This window comes from Drosophila gunungcola (genome assembly GCF_025200985.1).
Source record: "Drosophila gunungcola strain Sukarami chromosome 2R unlocalized genomic scaffold, Dgunungcola_SK_2 000013F, whole genome shotgun sequence".
Lineage (NCBI taxonomy): Eukaryota > Metazoa > Arthropoda > Insecta > Diptera > Drosophilidae > Drosophila > Drosophila gunungcola.
In genome coordinates this window covers 1,882,328-1,899,405 of record NW_026453171.1, presented here as the reverse complement: position 1 = coordinate 1,899,405, position 17,078 = coordinate 1,882,328, and the positions used below count along the sequence as shown (strand labels likewise).

General features: G+C 49.5%; 7 protein-coding genes across 8 annotated transcripts; 4 read left to right on the top strand and 3 right to left on the bottom strand.

Annotated features, from left to right (window-relative positions):
• Nucleotides 1-240: 240 nt before the first annotated feature.
• LOC128256230 (eukaryotic translation initiation factor 3 subunit M) lies at nucleotides 241-1,812 on the top strand. Its single transcript, XM_052986484.1, has 3 exons — nucleotides 241-399; nucleotides 516-695; nucleotides 750-1,812. Exons 1-3 carry the CDS (start codon nucleotides 355-357, stop codon nucleotides 1,686-1,688), a joined length of 1,164 nt encoding a protein of 387 aa, XP_052842444.1. The 5' UTR covers nucleotides 241-354; the 3' UTR covers nucleotides 1,689-1,812.
• Nucleotides 1,813-1,937: 125 nt separating this feature from the next.
• LOC128256229 (GDP-fucose protein O-fucosyltransferase 1) lies at nucleotides 1,938-3,596 on the bottom strand. Its single transcript, XM_052986483.1, is given in 3 exon segments — nucleotides 1,938-3,107; nucleotides 3,110-3,382; nucleotides 3,437-3,596. Coding segments are annotated over 3 exon segments (1,206 nt in total). The 5' UTR covers nucleotides 3,555-3,596; the 3' UTR covers nucleotides 1,938-2,292.
• Nucleotides 3,597-3,740: 144 nt separating this feature from the next.
• Nucleotides 3,741-5,639, top strand: LOC128256227 (cysteine--tRNA ligase, mitochondrial). 2 transcript variants are annotated; one of them, XM_052986479.1, is made up of 2 exons: nucleotides 3,741-3,895; nucleotides 3,951-5,639. In XM_052986479.1, exons 1-2 carry the CDS (start codon nucleotides 3,885-3,887, stop codon nucleotides 5,620-5,622), a joined length of 1,683 nt encoding a protein of 560 aa, XP_052842439.1. In that variant the 5' UTR covers nucleotides 3,741-3,884; the 3' UTR covers nucleotides 5,623-5,639. The 2 variants fall into 2 exon arrangements, with proteins under 2 accessions (XP_052842439.1, XP_052842440.1); XM_052986480.1 differs by having other exon boundaries at nucleotides 3,773-3,895; nucleotides 3,954-5,639.
• Nucleotides 5,613-7,339, bottom strand: LOC128256228 (transmembrane protein 39A-A). The gene is made up of 4 exons (XM_052986481.1): nucleotides 6,980-7,339; nucleotides 6,682-6,917; nucleotides 6,065-6,626; nucleotides 5,613-5,915 (listed from the first exon to the last, which is right to left on the bottom strand). The coding sequence occupies exons 1-4, from the start codon at nucleotides 7,247-7,249 to the stop codon at nucleotides 5,652-5,654; spliced, it is 1,332 nt and encodes a 443-aa protein (XP_052842441.1). The 5' UTR covers nucleotides 7,250-7,339; the 3' UTR covers nucleotides 5,613-5,651.
• Nucleotides 7,340-7,660: 321 nt separating this feature from the next.
• LOC128256233 (cytochrome c oxidase assembly factor 5) lies at nucleotides 7,661-8,092 on the top strand. Its single transcript, XM_052986488.1, has 2 exons — nucleotides 7,661-7,936; nucleotides 7,994-8,092. The coding sequence occupies exons 1-2, from the start codon at nucleotides 7,739-7,741 to the stop codon at nucleotides 8,033-8,035; spliced, it is 240 nt and encodes a 79-aa protein (XP_052842448.1). The 5' UTR covers nucleotides 7,661-7,738; the 3' UTR covers nucleotides 8,036-8,092.
• On the bottom strand, nucleotides 8,033-12,247 carry LOC128256225 (ATP-dependent RNA helicase DHX8). Its single transcript, XM_052986477.1, is given in 3 exon segments — nucleotides 8,033-8,654; nucleotides 8,730-9,093; nucleotides 9,095-12,247. Coding segments are annotated over 3 exon segments (3,741 nt in total). The 5' UTR covers nucleotides 11,924-12,247; the 3' UTR covers nucleotides 8,033-8,106.
• Nucleotides 12,248-12,346: 99 nt separating this feature from the next.
• On the top strand, nucleotides 12,347-16,902 carry LOC128256226 (uncharacterized). The gene is given in 11 exon segments (XM_052986478.1): nucleotides 12,347-13,084; nucleotides 13,215-13,457; nucleotides 13,459-13,532; nucleotides 13,590-14,116; nucleotides 14,178-14,215; nucleotides 14,217-14,624; nucleotides 14,684-14,912; nucleotides 15,040-15,099; nucleotides 15,180-15,245; nucleotides 15,315-15,899; nucleotides 15,957-16,902. Coding segments are annotated over 11 exon segments (3,339 nt in total). The 5' UTR covers nucleotides 12,347-12,736; the 3' UTR covers nucleotides 16,718-16,902.
• Nucleotides 16,903-17,078: the final 176 nt, after the last annotated feature.

Below are 17,078 nucleotides of genomic sequence, written 5' to 3'. Positions count from 1 at the left end.
AATTTTCAGAACCGATACCCAACAATATAGAGTCATATCCCCATTAGCTATAATTCCGTCAAAACACTACGTCTAATGTCAAGCTTATTATACACACAAAATATAAATAAATATTTGTATTAACTTAATTAAAGGTAAAACAATTTAAATTTTTTACTTTTATTACTATTATATTCTTTTGGTAGCGACTTATTTTCGCCACTTTTTAGAGCATCGCTAGCTAGCGGAAAAAGGGCCAGGCCCACAGCACTGGTCGCTCTCTTTCCTTTCGAGCTGTCAAAGTGCCGAAGACGTGTGTGCGTGTTATTTTCAGCTGCATTTGTTTAAATAAGTGGAATAACATTTATCAAAACCATGACTTCGCATCCGGTTTTCATAGACCTCTCCCTGGACGAGCAGGTAAAGTTCATGTGAACGATTCAATCCATGTTTTTGGGCGGCCCCTGGCCAGAATTGAGGTTATGTCTTCCTCTTGCTGCAAAACAAAACTAATATTTTCCATTATTTTTAAATAGGTTCAGGAACTGCGCAAGTATTTCAAGAAGCTGGGCGCCGAAATCTCATCGGAGAAGTCCAACAAAGGTGTGGAGGATGATTTGCACAAGATCATTGGCGTCTGCGACGTTTGCTTCAAAGACGGGGAGCCCTCGCAGATTGACGGCATCCTGAACAGCATTGTGTCCATCATGATCACGGTGAGTAATCGAGCGTACAACATACACACCATATAAACCCCTTCGATATTATAGATACCTCTGGATCGCGGGGAGAACATTGTTCTGGCCTACTGCGAGAAGATGACCAAGGCTCCGAACCATCCATTGGGCAAGGTGTGCCTGCAGTCGCTGTGGCGTCTGTTCAACAATTTGGATACCGCCTCACCTTTGCGCTACCACGTTTACTACCATCTGGTCCAGGTGGCCAAACAGTGTGAGCAGGTGCTGGAGGTCTTCACCGGCGTGGATCAGCTCAAGTCCCAGTTTGCCAACTGCCCGCCGTCGTCGGAACAGATGCAGAAGTTGTACCGCCTGCTGCACGACGTGACCAAGGACACTAACTTGGAGCTGTCTTCAAAGGTCATGATCGAGCTGCTGGGCACCTACACGGCGGACAATGCCTGTGTGGCCCGCGAGGACGCGATGAAGTGCATTGTGACCGCTCTGGCCGACCCGAATACATTCCTGCTGGATCCTCTGCTGGCCCTGAAGCCCGTGCGGTTCTTGGAGGGCGACCTCATCCACGACCTGCTGTCCATTTTCGTATCGGAGAAGCTGCCAGCGTACGTACAGTTCTACGAGGACCACAGGGAGTTCGTTAACTCTCAGGGATTGAACCATGAGCAGAATATGAAGAAGATGCGACTGTTGACCTTTATGCAGCTGGCGGAGAGCAGCCCTGAAATGACCTTTGAGACGCTGACCAAGGAGCTGCAGATCAACGAGGACGAGGTGGAGCCCTTCGTCATCGAGGTCCTGAAAACGAAACTGGTGCGCGCCCGCTTGGATCAGGCCAACCACAAGGTCCACATCTCGTCCACGATGCACCGCACCTTCGGAGCGCCTCAGTGGGAGCAGTTGCGGGATCTGCTGCAGGCTTGGAAGGAGAACCTCAGCACGGTGCGCGAGGGCCTAACGAACGTCTCCTCGGCGCAACTAGACTTGGCCCGCTCCCAGAAGCTGATACACTAGACGCACCACACCCCAAAACTGCAATGATGATGAAAAAATGCTAGCCTCGGGGCAATGGAAATACGATCTAAATTATTTTCAAGAGTGCGTGGATTGGATAACTTGAATAAATTTATAAGTACAATTGATTGTAGAACCATGTCTCGGTAAATGCGAGATATACTTTTATAGTTTATATTTACTCTATAAGAGTTTTTTAAAAGGCATTTTACGGTTTTCATACATTTTTAACGATTTAAATCTAGAAAAAATTATTGTTAGCTTTTCTGATAAATATATTTCTTAGCTCGTCACTGAATTAAACATGTTTAGTAGTTAAGCTAATAGCATTTTATTTTAAACATCTAAATTCGATCAAAAGATTACAAAATATTTTTTGTTGTAAAAAACCTTGTTTAAAACACATTGTAAATTGGAATTTTTATCTTGCACAGGAACTAAAATCTAAAAGTGATGTACAAATTTTAAATAATTAATAACTATTATACTGACAATTTTTTATGAAAAGAAAAATAACTTTAATTCGTTTTAAACTTTATGCCTTGAAAATGAAAACCGAAAAATGTCCTGCCAGAGTATTTAAGTAGAGTTTCCTGTTGATCAGTTACAGCTCCTCGTGCACATTGGAATGCTTTCGGTCCTTCTCCTTAGGAAATCCCCAAAAATAGGAGGGAAAACCGTGAGAGTCTCGCTCTCTTTTTACAAAAGCGGAGTAAGAAGATATGCAGTTTCCGATAAAGTGGTTTGACTGACCAAGAATGGCCAAATCCAAGTAAGGATCGTCCTCTGGCAGCTTGTGTACACTAATGCCCATGCGACTAAGCGCCGTGCTAAGTTCGCCAATCATGTGATTAGAGTCGGAAGCCACGAAAACAGACTTTATCTCATTGTCCGGCTGGGTCTGGCGCACGTTCTTGATGGTCCTCTTGAGCTGGCGGATGATGGCCTCCTTGGAGGGCATACAAAGCTCGGGATAGAGGGCTCCTCGTTCGTTTTTATAGCCCAAACATTGCGGGGAGGCGAACAGGTGCTGGCTATCCTTGACGTGCTCGCAGGCCCTTACCCAATCGATGCCGTTGCGTAGGTGTATGCCAACGAAGGCGCCACGTGGCAGTTGCTCCCTGATGAAATCCTTAGACGCGTCCCTGTATCTCTGGCTCCACTGCATATAACGCTGCAGCTTGCAGTTCTCCAGCTGGACAGGAAAACTAGCAGGAGCTCCGGTGAAGGCAAGAACAGGCCAGGACTCCGCCGGATACTTGTTCTGCCACTTGGCAGCCTCGTTGCTGTGGTGGACATCAAAATGCAGTGGCGCATAAAACTCTGACCTCACAAAGTCGATGTGGAAGGTGTCCCAAAACGGACCGAACGGATTCCCATCCTTGGCGTGGCAATTGGGCTTTTCTGGGTCGTTTTTTCCTGCTGCAGACTGAAGCGCTCCTTGTAGCAAAATGATACCCGATCTGACTCCGGCCACAGGTCGTCGGCTAGGTGCCACATGAAATCCGCCATGGTGATGACGCGATGGTACTCCTTTAATGGTTCCACCTCAAAGTACGTGTTGAACGGCACCTGGCGGGACCGCAACTCGCCCCTGCGGTACTCCACCCACGGCGGCAGGATCAGGGTGCGATTTAGGGCCTTGGCAAAGGCCAATGAGCCCAGAAAGTGGTCAGCCTGGTTGCCGAAGCGTCCTTTAAATAGCGGGCTTTAATGGGTTTTCCAGGTGGCATAAAATCGAAACTTACCCATGCAGGGACAGTAGGTGAGATAGCCATTGGGATCCCCTCCTAACTGGGCCCATGTTGAGCTAATTAAAATACAAATTAAATTTACAAAGCGAAGCTTCATATTAAGCCACTGCATTCTGCCGGCTTCGTTTGCCTTAGACCAGGTGGCAGCTCTGTGCAGTATGGCGGCTATATTTGTAGGAAAGCAATTAAAATACCTGTTGAGAAAGTTCAAAATGTCATCAATGCTATTTTTTATAAAAATTGTAATTTTATTTAAAAGATCATATTTGACGCATCTGACCAAAATCAAATTTTTCACTAAAATTGGTACATCTAGTAAATGCAGCCTATTGTTTTGAGCCAAAAAGCTTCGGTCTGGCAACATTCGTTTTTTCAATCAGATGTTATTGTTATTCTTTATTTATTTATTTTAAGCTTCTGACAAAATTTTATAGATTGCAGAATGTTCGGCCTGTGAGTACTATCTGCCAGGAGTATTTATAGTCGTAACCTCGAATTATTTACACAGCAGGGCTGTACTCCGGACTTTCAACGGACAATTTGCATCCCTATCTGTTCGTAAATGTCGGCGTAACTTCTCGGAAGAAGCTTCCCATACGAATAGGCCCTTTAAATGGCGAAAGCCCACTGGCGTGCACACGGGCATCAACATTTACAACCATGGCATGCGCCAGAAGGTACCACTGATCTTACGGAATCCTCAAATGGTCACTTGGTACACCTGCGGACCCACTGTCTACGACTCTGCCCATTTGGGTCATGCCAGCACATACGTCAAGGTGGACATCCTGCAGCGCATTCTCCGAGACTACTTCAAGCTCAATCTAGTGACGGCAATGAACATCACGGATGTGGACGACAAGATCATCAAGAGGGCCCAGTTATCCGGCCTTGACTGGCAGAAGATGGCGCGGGCCTATGAGGCAGAGTTCCGCCAGGACATGCTGCGCCTAAACGTTCAGCCCCCGGATGTGCGCAGTCATGTGACCACCACCATGCCCATCATAGTACAGTTCATCCAGCAGCTGATTGCCGAGAAGCAGGCTTATGTGACGTCAGACAAATCTGTGTACTTCGATGTGTCTAAGAGCCAAAACTATGGAAAACTGCAGAACCTTGGTCTCAGCGAGGAGAAGTCGGACTCTGTGAAAAGGAACACGGCAGACTTTGCGCTGTGGAAGGCGCGCAAGAGTGGCAGCGAGCCCACCTGGTCGGCTCCTTGGGGCGGCGAAGGACGTCCCGGCTGGCACATCGAGTGCAGTGCGATCGCGGGTCTGTTCTTTGGCCGCCAGTTGGACTTCCATGCCGGCGGCTTAGATTTGCGCTTCCCGCACCACGAGAACGAGGAGGCCCAGTGCTGTGCAAGATACAAAACAGACCAGTGGGTAAACTACTGGTTGCACACCGGACAGCTTCACATGGTTGGTGACCCGCAGAAGATGTCAAAGTCCTTGGGAAACACCATCTCCGTGACGGATCTTCTCAAGAAGTACTCCGCCGACGAATTTCGGATGGCCTGCCTGCTGTCCAACTACCGCAATGCCATGCCTTATAGCGATCAGTTAATGCTGACCGCTCGGCAGACCCTGCAGCGCTTCAAGAACTTCCATGCGGACCTGAGTGCCTACACACAGTTCCTCAAGCCGGTCCACTTAATGGACGAAGGCGCACTAAAGTCTCAACTGGCCCACACCATAACCGAGTTCGATAATTGCCTGCGAGATGACTTTGATACCGCACGTGCTATTGGCGTACTGATGGATCAGATGAGCAGCATAAGTCGGTGCATCAACGAGCAGCAGGTGGACGCCCAGGAGGAGCCGGCCTACTGCATGGATCTCCTTCTGGCAACTGGAAACTTTATTAACCGGGCCATTGTCACGTTTGGGATATCGGAGTTGCTGGAAAGAGAATCGGTGCAGGAGGACGTATCCTCCTCGGAGCACGGCATCGATCCATCTTTGTTAGTGGACGATGTGATAAGCGTTCGAAGGAGGATGCGGGAGAACGCCACCTCTGGGGATGTTAAAAACACCCAGCTTTTGGCCGCCTGTGATGAGCTGAGGAGTTTGCTTCAACAGCACGGCATACAGGTGCGCGACCACAAGCAGGGAAGCTCCTGGGTATTCGCCGTGTCCTGTCAAAAGCCCGATGACAAGAGCAAGAGCTCTGCCGAATAAAAGCCATTCTGTTATTCTTTGGATCGTTATTACATAAATGCATCTCTCATGCGTAGTCGAAAGGGTTGATCGGGTGCCACCGCATGCTCCGCCTTGTAAAGGTCCTTGGTGATGAGATAGTCCCGCACTAGCTTGAAGAAGGCTCCCATGCTGGTAAAGGCCACAAAACTGATGGAGAGCACGAAGTGCCACTCGACACTCTCCGCGCTAAGAGATCCAATCTCCACCAGCAACACGGCAGCCTGAAGGATGGCCAACGTGGAGTAGATGATAGTGGGGTTGTGGAAGAGTTTCTATAAAATTCAAAAATACCTTTAAATTATTAGATCGACTACAATTAAATGCCTTTATGCTTGGGAAGAAAACACGAAAATAATTTAAACAATTTGATGAAATTAAATAAAGATACAAGGATAGGAAAGGCATACGCTGTGAAACTTACATAGAATCGCACATGACTGGCGTTTCCCGGTGTGGCCACTGTGACCACGCCCTGGCTCCTGTATAGACCCCCATTGTGCTTCACCACGGTTCCGTGACCGTAGGAGGAGTATTTCGACCAGGCGAGGGCACTTGCGGCTACAATCAACTGCGAGGGCGCCGGCTCTCGGTCGATGCGCTGCCAGCAGCCTAAGTGCAAAGTGGCCCGATGCAAGGTATCACTGTACTTGGCGGGGTACAAGAACACGGCGCACAGACTGAAGGCCCCCAGGCACACGATGATGCAGTGCTGGGCAGCTCGGAGTACGTTGTACTGGACACTGATGGCCAGACAGCAGGGCACCAGGCCGCTGTAATAGGCATTAAGCATAGAGGTAAAGATGAGCTGCTTAAAACGCTTGTTGAAGTCATGACGCAGTGTCTCCACTTCGTCCCGAATGTGCACAGCATTGGTAGTGCAGCTGTGGACTGGGAGATCGTTTATATACACGCCAGGCAGCTCGAATCTGGTGCGGAGGAATGGTTCCAGCTGGAAGCCAAAGATCAACAGGTAGATGACCACTCTAATAAAAAAGGTTTTTAAGCGCCTACTAATGAGAAATTTGTTTTTATGCTTACGGATATGACAGAAAGAGGAGCAGCATGTAGGTGTGTTGCTGGTACAACTTCATGGCGCAGAAACCCAACGATAGCTGCACCAGGCCTCCGAATCCATACTTGATGCTCAGTCGAATGAAATGACGGCTCTTCTCGTTGCCCTTCTTAATCTTCACCAGCAGCAAGCAGTAAATCAGTCTTCGCGAGTTGAGAATGAGCAGGAGATAGCGTAGATAAGGATCTATCAGTTCTATGTTCTGTGGGCAGGGAAACGCATTAATGTTCTGTAGATTTGGGTAAGGATCCCAGGCAAACCCACCACCATGTGTCTGGTGTGCGCCTGGGGCAGCCACCAGTTCGTCCTGTAAATGTTGATGAACTGCACGATGGCGGAGCCCATGGTGAAGGCGCACATGATGAGTTCGCTGAGCCACTCGGACGTGGTGGCGTGCTCTGGAAAGGGAATGTGCTTCGGCATGGTGGTGGCTGGCGTCTGGGATTGACCCGGCTTGGGATTCAGCAAATGAGCGTAGGTGTCCGGCGTTTCACTGGAGCTGCTGCCATCACTACTGCGCTCGTCGTAGGTCATTTTTAGTTTTTTAATTTATTTTTTCTGTAGCTACATTTAAATAAATTCAAGCGTAAAAGTGTTTGTGCGGGCGGAGGACAACAAATGCAATATAAACAGTGTTGGATATCGTAAAAAGTTGCTTAGGTTGCATGGGTGTAGTAAAACACAATCCCAGAGGGATTTGCAATTAGCAGTAAACTAACAAATGTAATTCGGAATCTATGTTCCTTCGAGATTGGTATTAACGGGCTAGATAATTAAGATTGAATACATAGAACTTTTAAATATTTGTATTTTTTTTATTAGAAATCTGTAATGTATAGTTTCAAGTAAAACCCTTTTAAGTTGTGGCTCTATGGATGATCCCTAGCCACGCCCATGCCAACAGCTGTTTATGACACCACACGTTTACCAACACCCCGGCAGGTAGTTATCAGCTGCCTTTGGTTTTGTAACTGATCCAGTAAATATTTAAAATATATATTAAAATACCCGAATCAAGCGAAAATGATGCGTTACGAGGGCAACGAGAGGCTGGCGGATGAGACAGCATGTGCGGGAGTGCGGGCGGACCTGAAGATGTGCCTGCTGGAGAGCGAGTGCTGCCGAATGGGCAAAACCCCGCGCCAGTGCCTCCAGGACAACAACGTGCCACCAGAGTGCCAGGTGCTCCGCAACACCTTCTACGAGTGCAAGCGCTCCCTGGTGGGTCCCTCTAATCCATTTATCAACGTTCCATCTAACCTATGGCATTTCTTTCAGTTGGACAACCGACAGCGCTTTCGCGGTCGCAAAGGCTACTGAAGTTTTAACTTAAACTATATTTCTAAGCGCTTAAAATACAAACAATTACACACATAATCGGGTTTAGTCCATTAGTTGCGACGCCGTCGGACGCGAGATATACGCCAGGCATTGGGCTCCTCGTACTTGTTGTACAGCGGTTCCAGGCGCTGGTTCTTCTTGAATTTGCTCAGCTTCGTGGGGTCCGAGAAGCGGAAGAAGGACGGAGCAAACTCCACCAGCCACTTGGGATCGATGGTGGTCACCTCCCGCATATACTCCTTAGTGGTCTGCACCAGCTCGTGGTAGATGACCCACTCCGGTTGGCGATTAAAGAGAGCACTCGACGGATGGATATACACCACTTGCGAGTCGACTAGGGTGCGGTAGCCCTCCTGCGGATCCTTCTTGGCTGCGTTGCGGAAGAAACCCGAGCAGATGGCCTTCTGAATCCGCACAGAGTTCTTTCCGGCGGACACCACATCCAATTTGTGCCTATCCATGATCCCCAGCAGTTGTTTTCTTACATCCTGGCTGCGCTTCAGGGTTCGTATCTGCACGAAGTTTTCGTAACACCAGGCATTAGAGAATTTGTTGTTCTTCCAACTGTTGTAGACAGCAAGCAGGGTCAAATGGTCACCTGTAAAGAAAGGATTAGTAATCGTAATCTGGAAACTTGAACTACATAAGAGGAAGCTTTTGGGCATGCACTTACCTTCCGCCTGATTGAATTTCGCCTTCTTCTGGTCCGCTAGCGCTTGTTTGTCCTTTGGCCTGTAAAACACATTCTGCACACTAAGCATCGAAACAATAGTCAGAATCTCATCGGAACACTGCAGGGCGACGGACATGATAAGCATCTTGGAGAGATTCGGCTCAAGGGGAAATTCGGCCATGCGTCTGCCCAGCCGAGTAAGCAGGCCTTCGTCATCCAGCGCTGACAGAGAATGCAGTTGCTCCAGAGCCATTACCAGGGATTCTACTGGAGGTGCGTCCATGAAATCAAAGTGCAGCAGATCGTTTATCCCCATAGTTTTTAGCTGCAGTACAGTGGTGGCTAGATTAGTGCGCTGTATTTCCTGGCACTGGAGTGGGCAGCATTTCATCTCGATACGCACGTTCCGTATAAAGGCGATAGGTTTTGCCAGGACCCGTTCGCCCGGCTCTTCCCGCTCTTTGTTTGGCGGCGGCTTGTGAAATCGGAGTAACCACCAGCGAGTCCATGCCCGTTTTTGAGTTATACACCTTCTGCTTCACGAAACCTGGATCGACCACATAGAATATGCCGTCAATGGTCAGGGAAGTTTCAGCAATGTTGGTGGCTATTACAACCTTTCGACTTCCAGCGGGCGCAGGATCAAAGATACGAGTCTGCATTTCGGATGGCAAAGCGGAGTACACCGGCAGTATTATCAGTTCAGGGACATCTGGTCCCAAGCTCTTCATTCGTTCGTAGAGGATCTCGCATGCCGTGTCGATCTCTTCCTGACCAGTGAGGAAAAGCAGAATGTCACCAGGTGGCTCTCGCAGATGGATCTGCATCACTGTGATCAGCGAGGCGTCCAGGTAGTCCGTTTCCGGTTCCTTCGTATACAGAACCTCCACGGGAAAGGTTCTTCCGGGAATTGTGAAGATAGGCGCCTTGAAGAAGTACTGCGAGAATTTTACCGCATCCAAGGTGGCCGATGTGACAATCAGCTTCAGCTCCGGCCGCTTTTGCACGGCTGTCTTAAGCAGACCAAAGAGCACATCCGTATGAATCGTCCGTTCATGAGCTTCGTCCAACATAATCACCGAATAGCTTTTCAGCTCGGCCTCCATTAGACACTCGCGGAGCAACATACCGTCCGTCATGTACTTAACTATGGTCTCCGGGCTGGTGCAATCCTCGAAACGAATGGTGTAGCCGACCTCCTGGCCCAACCTGCAACCGTACTCCTCCGCCACGCGCTTGGCCACCGACATGGCAGCCACTCTTCTGGGTTGGGTGCAGCCGATTTTTCCTCTGGCAGTGAATCCACATTCGCCCAAGTACTGGGTGATCTGTGTGGTTTTTCCGGAACCAGTTTCTCCAATGACAATCAGTATTTGGTTGTCGGTAACCGCCTTGATTAGATCATCACGCAGTTTGTAAATAGGCAACGACTGGCGCTGCTCGACCAGCGTAAGATCGGTTTTCTTGCCGAAGGAGGACTTCTTACCGCCGATAACATGCTTCTTCCACTCTGGAACTTCAGCCGGTGCGGCACCCATTCCACGCATATTGGCCGCCAGGCTCCGCGAGCTCTCCTCCTCCGGCAGTGGATCGATCCAGTTCTTGTTGAGGCTCGTGGGCAGAGCTTCCATCTCCTGCTCGCGTTGCAGCATCTTCTGCTCGCGACGCTCCTTGGACAAGGCCGACTGCATCATGGCGGCTTGGGCGAGGGAACCATCCGGATTCTTAACAATCCTCACGGGGGAGAGGTCATGTAAAGCTCTGCCGTGACCGGAGAGGAAGGGAGGCTCTTCTTCCACAATCTCTATTTCGATATCGGCTTCGTCGTCTTCATCTTTCGGCAGCAGACCCGTTTCCTCGTCGAAATCCGGCATTTCACTCCTGTCCAGCACACCAGAGCTGATCATCTGCTTGATTTCCCAACGTTCGGGACTGGAAATCCTTGTCACTCGCTTTCTGGACTCGTGTTCATCCCCATCCAAGCCATTGCCTTGCAGGTTCAACATGGATGTGCTGCTGCTGAAGGGTCCATCTGGATTTCGATCCCTCAATGACTCGTCGTCCTCGGGCGCGTGTGACAGCGGATTGAGATCCCTTCCACTCTCCTGATCAGCCTCCTTCATGGACAGCGAAACCTTTTGGCCCGTGATGGACATCACCTTCACTTTAACCGTCTGATTCCGACTGACCACCTCGGTGACGTCTGTCACCCGACCTTCGGCCCTCAGCTGTGAGATGTGGACTAATCCCTCCCAGCGCTTCCGTAGTCCAAAGAGCTGCACGAAGCAGCCGAAGGGCACAATGTTGGCCACCTTGCCGGAATAGATCTTGCCCGCTTCGGGATCATCGGTCATTGCAGCGGAGGGTGGAGGCATTTTTTCGCTGCGATCGCGCTCCTTGGAGCGATCTCTTCTGTCCCTACGTTCTGTGGAGCGAGAGCGACTGCGTCGACGGCGTTCGTGGCGGTCCCTTGAGCTTGATCTCCTGCGACGACGCTCCCTGTCACGATCGCGATCCTCGCGAGACCTGCTCCTGCGGCGGTTTTCCCGGGATCTGCTGCGTCGACGGCGTTCCTTGTCCCGTGATCTGCTCCTGCGGCGATCTGAGTGTCTGTCCTCCCGCGATTTACTGCGTCTTTTGGTGTCGCGGTCACGATCCCTGCTCCTCCGCTTGTGACGATCCCTGGAACTGGTTTCCCTGGACTCTTTAACCTGTGTCTTGCCCTCACCCGGCGCCAGAGCTTCCAGCTCCAACATGGCTGCGTCTACGTCGCTCATGTCGGATTTTTTGTGTTTCTCCGGCCGCAACTTCTCCGGTTTCTCCTCCTCCTCGCCCTCGCTACCCTCCTTTTTGCTGTACCTGTCATTGGGCAAAGCCAGGCCGGGAAACAATTTCATCAGTTTCGATTTCTTTTCCTCCTTCTTATCGCCAACGGGCTTCTCGTCGCTGGCGCCGCCAGGACGACTGGGACGCATCAAATTGATGATGCGCTGCAGGTTCTGGACCAGAGAGTCTGGAAATTCGGCGCCATTCTCCAGTAGAGCCTTGCGAAAGGAGTCGTACGTGCGATTCTTGTTCTCCAAATCGATGATGAACTCGGCCAGGTCCTTGTCGTTGATGCCCAAGTGGTTGTCCAGTTCCGTGCAGATCTTTGAGACCAGCGACAGGTACTCCAACTGCTGCAGCTCGTCCATGCCGCCAGAGAGTCCTAGTAAACTTTAATTTCCAAAAATTTGTGGAAATTTCAGAAAGTTTCCCTCTTCAACAAATTTGATCAGCTGTTTTTTCACGCCGCGGTGTTGGTCAACGGCCGATCGAGGTGGCAACGCTAGCCCCTATCACTCGGTTTTTGACGCTCCGCTTATTTTTGTTGAGTTTTTATTGCCAAAAAATAAATAAGTCTCTGTTTTGGTTAAACGCACATCGGAATATGTCTTCATTCTTTGAGTGCTTCAACAATTTCGTGCAGAGCGGCGGAAATGTAGCGCAAAATGTGTCGCAGGAGGAGGAACAGAAAATCGCGGCCCAGCCGCTGGACGGTGAGAAGGAGCTGGTGCCTCCCACAAGTCCCACGCCCAGCGAGAGTGTAAGTAGTGTTCTAGCTAGCGGGACAAGTCCTCCACAAGTCCTTGATTTTACATATTCGATTGCCTGGTCATTTGTTGTGAAATAACGTAAATATTGCCGCGGGGCCTGAGGTTCGGGGCAGTCGCAGAGTTGCCGGATCGCACATTTCAACCAGAAATGTGGCAACCTTGCATTAGGCACGCCATATTTAGCAAGAAAGAAAATTCGCGTAGTGCTCTAAAGAATACCAGAAAATCAATAAGAATTGCTGGTAAAATTGGCTAAAATCAGTGCGAGGCGCGTGTGACTTTTGTTCGGGCCAAAGGTTAGGGGGTTGTGGCCATTTCAGCTGTTCTCGAGCGCCGCAAGTGCGACAACAACGTTGAAGAAGAAGAAAATCAACTAAGGCAGTCAGTAAAAATTGAAATTCAACATTAAATATGAAGGAAATGGCGAGCACCAGCGGGAATCACACCCAATCTACGGAGGACACCACCTCCTCAATAATCACCTACAGTCCGAGCAAATTCTTGACTCGCGTTGGGACTGGCAAAAACACATACGCCACACATACACACACAACAACAACGACGGCGGCGACCGCAACAAAAACAAACAATACGCCAGTGGGCGGAGCAAGTGCCTCGTACTATGTGGTGAAGGCCGGCTCCCTGGGCAGCGCAGCTTCCATGACAGGATCCATCAAAGTCAGCTCGCCACCCAAGGCTCCGCCGGCGATTAAGTCGCCGGCCCTGATCATCACATCGCCCGCCACACCAACCGAGAGTGTAATGATAATCCTGTCACCACTAACCAGCACTGCATGCTCACCCAAGTCCCCACGCCAGCTCACTCATCTTATTAATGTTCCTCCTAACCTTCAGCAAACACTAATAGTCCTGTTTTTTTTTCAACCAGTCCAGCACCATTTCGGCGCCCAGCGAGTCCTCCTTTGGCGAAAAAATGGAACACAGCTATATGCGAGATCCACCGGTCCGCAGCGAGGTCAACAATGGCCTCATGCCGACCAGGAATATCCTGGTCCGACACCCACCGCAGTGTCCAAGTTGTCACACATATCCACAGCACGAGGAGTTGGCGGAATTGCAGCAGGCACATGTGCCGCCATACGACGAGATTGCCGCCAAAGAGGCTATGAACTGAGTGCGCCCGCATTGCAAAGTACGTTAAGAACAACAATTCGGATGAACAAGATTGGGTGGCTCGCGTGAATCAGTGAGTACTTGGCTTGGTATATTTGAATACTCTGTAATTCAAATAATTCTCGCACAGATTTGGTTGGACGCCCATGCAGCAAATGCTATTCGAGAAGGTATGCTCCATTCTGGACCAGGATCAGTTGGCTCGCCTGGCCAACGATAAACGCCAGCACGAGGCCATACACCGACGCGTGAGTGCAGACAAGTCCGCCTCAAGGATGCGCAAAGCTCTGGCCAGCGTGGCCTGGGAGTCGCGCATTACACAGTGGATCCATGCCCTACTTATGGAGCACCTGTCGCCTTCGTACATGGCCTCTTACCTGGAAATTCTACAGACGCTGAAGACTAAGTTGCCTACTTTGATCGACAAGATGTTGTTCAGCAGACCGCTAAACAATAGCCAGGAACTACTGGCACCGGTGATGAAAAAGCGATGGGAGCCGAACATCTTGCCCAAAGGGCGTCAGCTTGCGCACAATGCCATCATGGTGGTGCTGCCCACGATGCCTACCAGCGGCCCAGTTTCGGACCGCATGCAGAAGTGGTACCAAGCACTGGCCACCATTACCCAGGTGGTGCAGATCACGCTGCCAAATACGAGTAGGTTTATAACTATAGAAATCATGATAAGCTAAAATAACAACATGTTATTCTTCTTCAGACAACAGAATTGGTAATCAGAACCTGGACCAGGTGGCCTGAGACCATTGTGTCCCTCACACGCGTCAGAATTCACGAATTGCGCACGGATAATCCAAATCGTGGCATCATTCTCGTCGGCTTCAATGCTGGAGCGGCCTTGGCTCTGCAGGTTGCACTTTCGGAAAGTGTGGCTTGCGTGGTTTGCATGGGATTCGCTTACAACACTATGCGTGGACCGCGTGGAACGCCCGACGATCGCATGCTGGACATTAAGGCGCCCATACTCTTTGTTATAGGGCAGAATTCAGCCCGCACCAGCCAGGAGGAAATGGAGGGCTTGCGCGAGCGAATGCAGTCAGAATCCTCAATGGTGGTGGTTGGCAGTGCAGATGATGCTCTCCGTGTTCCAAAAAGCAAGCGGCGCATAGAGGGCGTCACACAGACCATGGTGGATTCTATGGTGGTGGTAAGTTGACAGGAGAAAGGATTAAAAACATATCAACCTAAAATCAACTCGTATTACAGGAGGAGGTCTTTGACTTTGTAAATCGAACCCTGAGCAATCCGCCTGGACCCCGCATGCCAACGTCGCTGATGCACCATCAAGGTTTCCAGCGCCAGCAGAAGCAGTCAACTCACATCCTTGCCGATGGAAATGCAAACAAGGCTGTTCAGCAGATGCGCAAGAGGAAGGCTGACGGTGGTCAGGACGATCCAATGGGTCAGCCGGTCAAGTCAAAGTTTGTGCCTCACAGTGAGTACCAAAATTCACATTTCGATCGTTTTATCAAGCACAACCTCATTATCCTACTATCCATCCCGCATGCTAACCCTCTAACCACGTACACATAACCATTCCCAATCAAAATAAAAATCCAAAGACCGCGTTCACAAGCCGAAGCCACCGCGCCTCATTGATCCGTTTGCTGCCAAGCGAAAGGGTAAATCATCATGGGTCTTCCCCACGTGCCACTTGTGGCTGCCACCCCCGATTCATCAACTAACATTTCTCCCCCTTCAGTTGGAAGACCCCGCACTCGCCCTCTTCCCAATGTCGGTGGCTCGGCTGGCTCTGGTGGCCAAAAAGGTGCACCTCATTCAGACAAACCGAAACTGAGCAGCGAAGAACTAAACCAATCCATTGAATTCATACTAGATGATGCCCTGGACTACGAGGACGTACAATCGACTGCAGGAGGATCCGTTGCCATCCCCAAGGTGATTAATCCAGGTGTTCTGGGGAAGCAGCTGCCGCCCGTCAATCTAGCAGCCGGCACCAAAATCAAGATGATTCCATCCAACCAGTTTGTCCAGATCAAAACGCTTCCATCGCAGAGCAAACTCATCAACTACACAATGAACAAGGCTGGCGGTGGACCAGGAAGCACCGCCACCATTGGCAGCATTGTAAAGACGCTACCCAGCTCAACGGTTGTTGGCCAGCAGATATTTACGCTGAAAACGCCCACTGGTCAAACGCAGCAGTTTGCAACAGCGGCCCCATCTACGAGTGCAGCTGGCACATCGTCATCCTCAACGACGGGACAACAGAAATATACGGTGTTCAAAAACGCCAATGGAATGACAATGCTCAGCCTTACCAAAAATGTGCCCACAACAACAAGCAGCAGCTCTTCGGGGAATTTGGATTTGGCCAACATTATCGACATGCCGATTGTTTTTGCCGACAACGAAGGCAACATTCCCGAGCATCAACAGGCGGATAAGGATGTTAAACCAGGTTTGACCCAGGATCGATTCTCTGTTTATTTTTATTAATTAACCCTTTTTTTTACAGCCCCCATTCGTCCCGCCAATAAGACCCCGCTAATAATTAGCCAGAAGATCATTAAGGAGGCCAATAAACCCCCAGGCATTGTCACCAACAGTGGAAGCATTAGTGGCGCCAACAAGCCAGGCAATATTGTGCTTAACAAGGGCCTCCATCAGTTGTTTACCCCGTCGCCTGGAGGAACAGTTGCCGGACAAAATAAAGTGGTATATCTCAACAGAAATACAATGAAACCAATGGGAAATATGGTGACTGGTGCTCACCGCGTGCCCATAAGGATTGTGAGCAACCCAAAAACTGGAGCAGTGACGACCACGACATCCAACAGTCCTCTGATGGTGGATCCTGCCACAGGATCTCTGGTTACCGGTGTTAAGACCGTCAATGTGCAGACCATCAAGCCGACGGCAACTGGCCTTGCGCAAGGAACTCTCCGTCAAGCCGGCAACGTGGCCAACAAGACCTATCCCCAGTTTCAGGTGATCAATAGCAACGCAAGGGGAACTCCAAAAACTGTTTCCAGCGATGGCAAGATCCCTATACGTAATATCTATTACCAATCCGCTACCGGACTTAAGCAGGTTCCGGTGCAGATGGTCGCGAATCGTGTACCTGGCGGAGCTGTCGTTTCAACAACAACCTCCTCATCTTCTGGAGCTTCTGCCGTGCGCCGGGTGGTTAACATTGGTCCCGTTTCCAAGTTGACAGCCACATCCACATCAACAACAACTTCGACCGCGGCCTCTTTATCTCAAAGCAAACAATAGGTTTAAAACATATATTGTTATCTTGGTTATTTTAATATAAGTTAACCCATTTAAGGATCATATCTCTGTAAATATGTTAAGAAAGCCATAAATAAGTTGGAAATGAGGGGGTCTTGAACACTCCCCTTAAACATTATTTCAAGAAAAATTATTTCATTTAAATAAAAGAAAAAGATTAAAGTAAATTGACAACAATAAGTTAAATGCAAGTTCTGGGAATTCAGCGAACGCTTCGTTTGCAAACCTGTGCAAATTCCACGTCTGGGTTTAAGGTTACCTTATCATGGTCTGATTTGATTTAAGCTCGTCTATATCATTTAAACAAATTTATATATATACTGGAGAGTAAGGGAAAACAGGA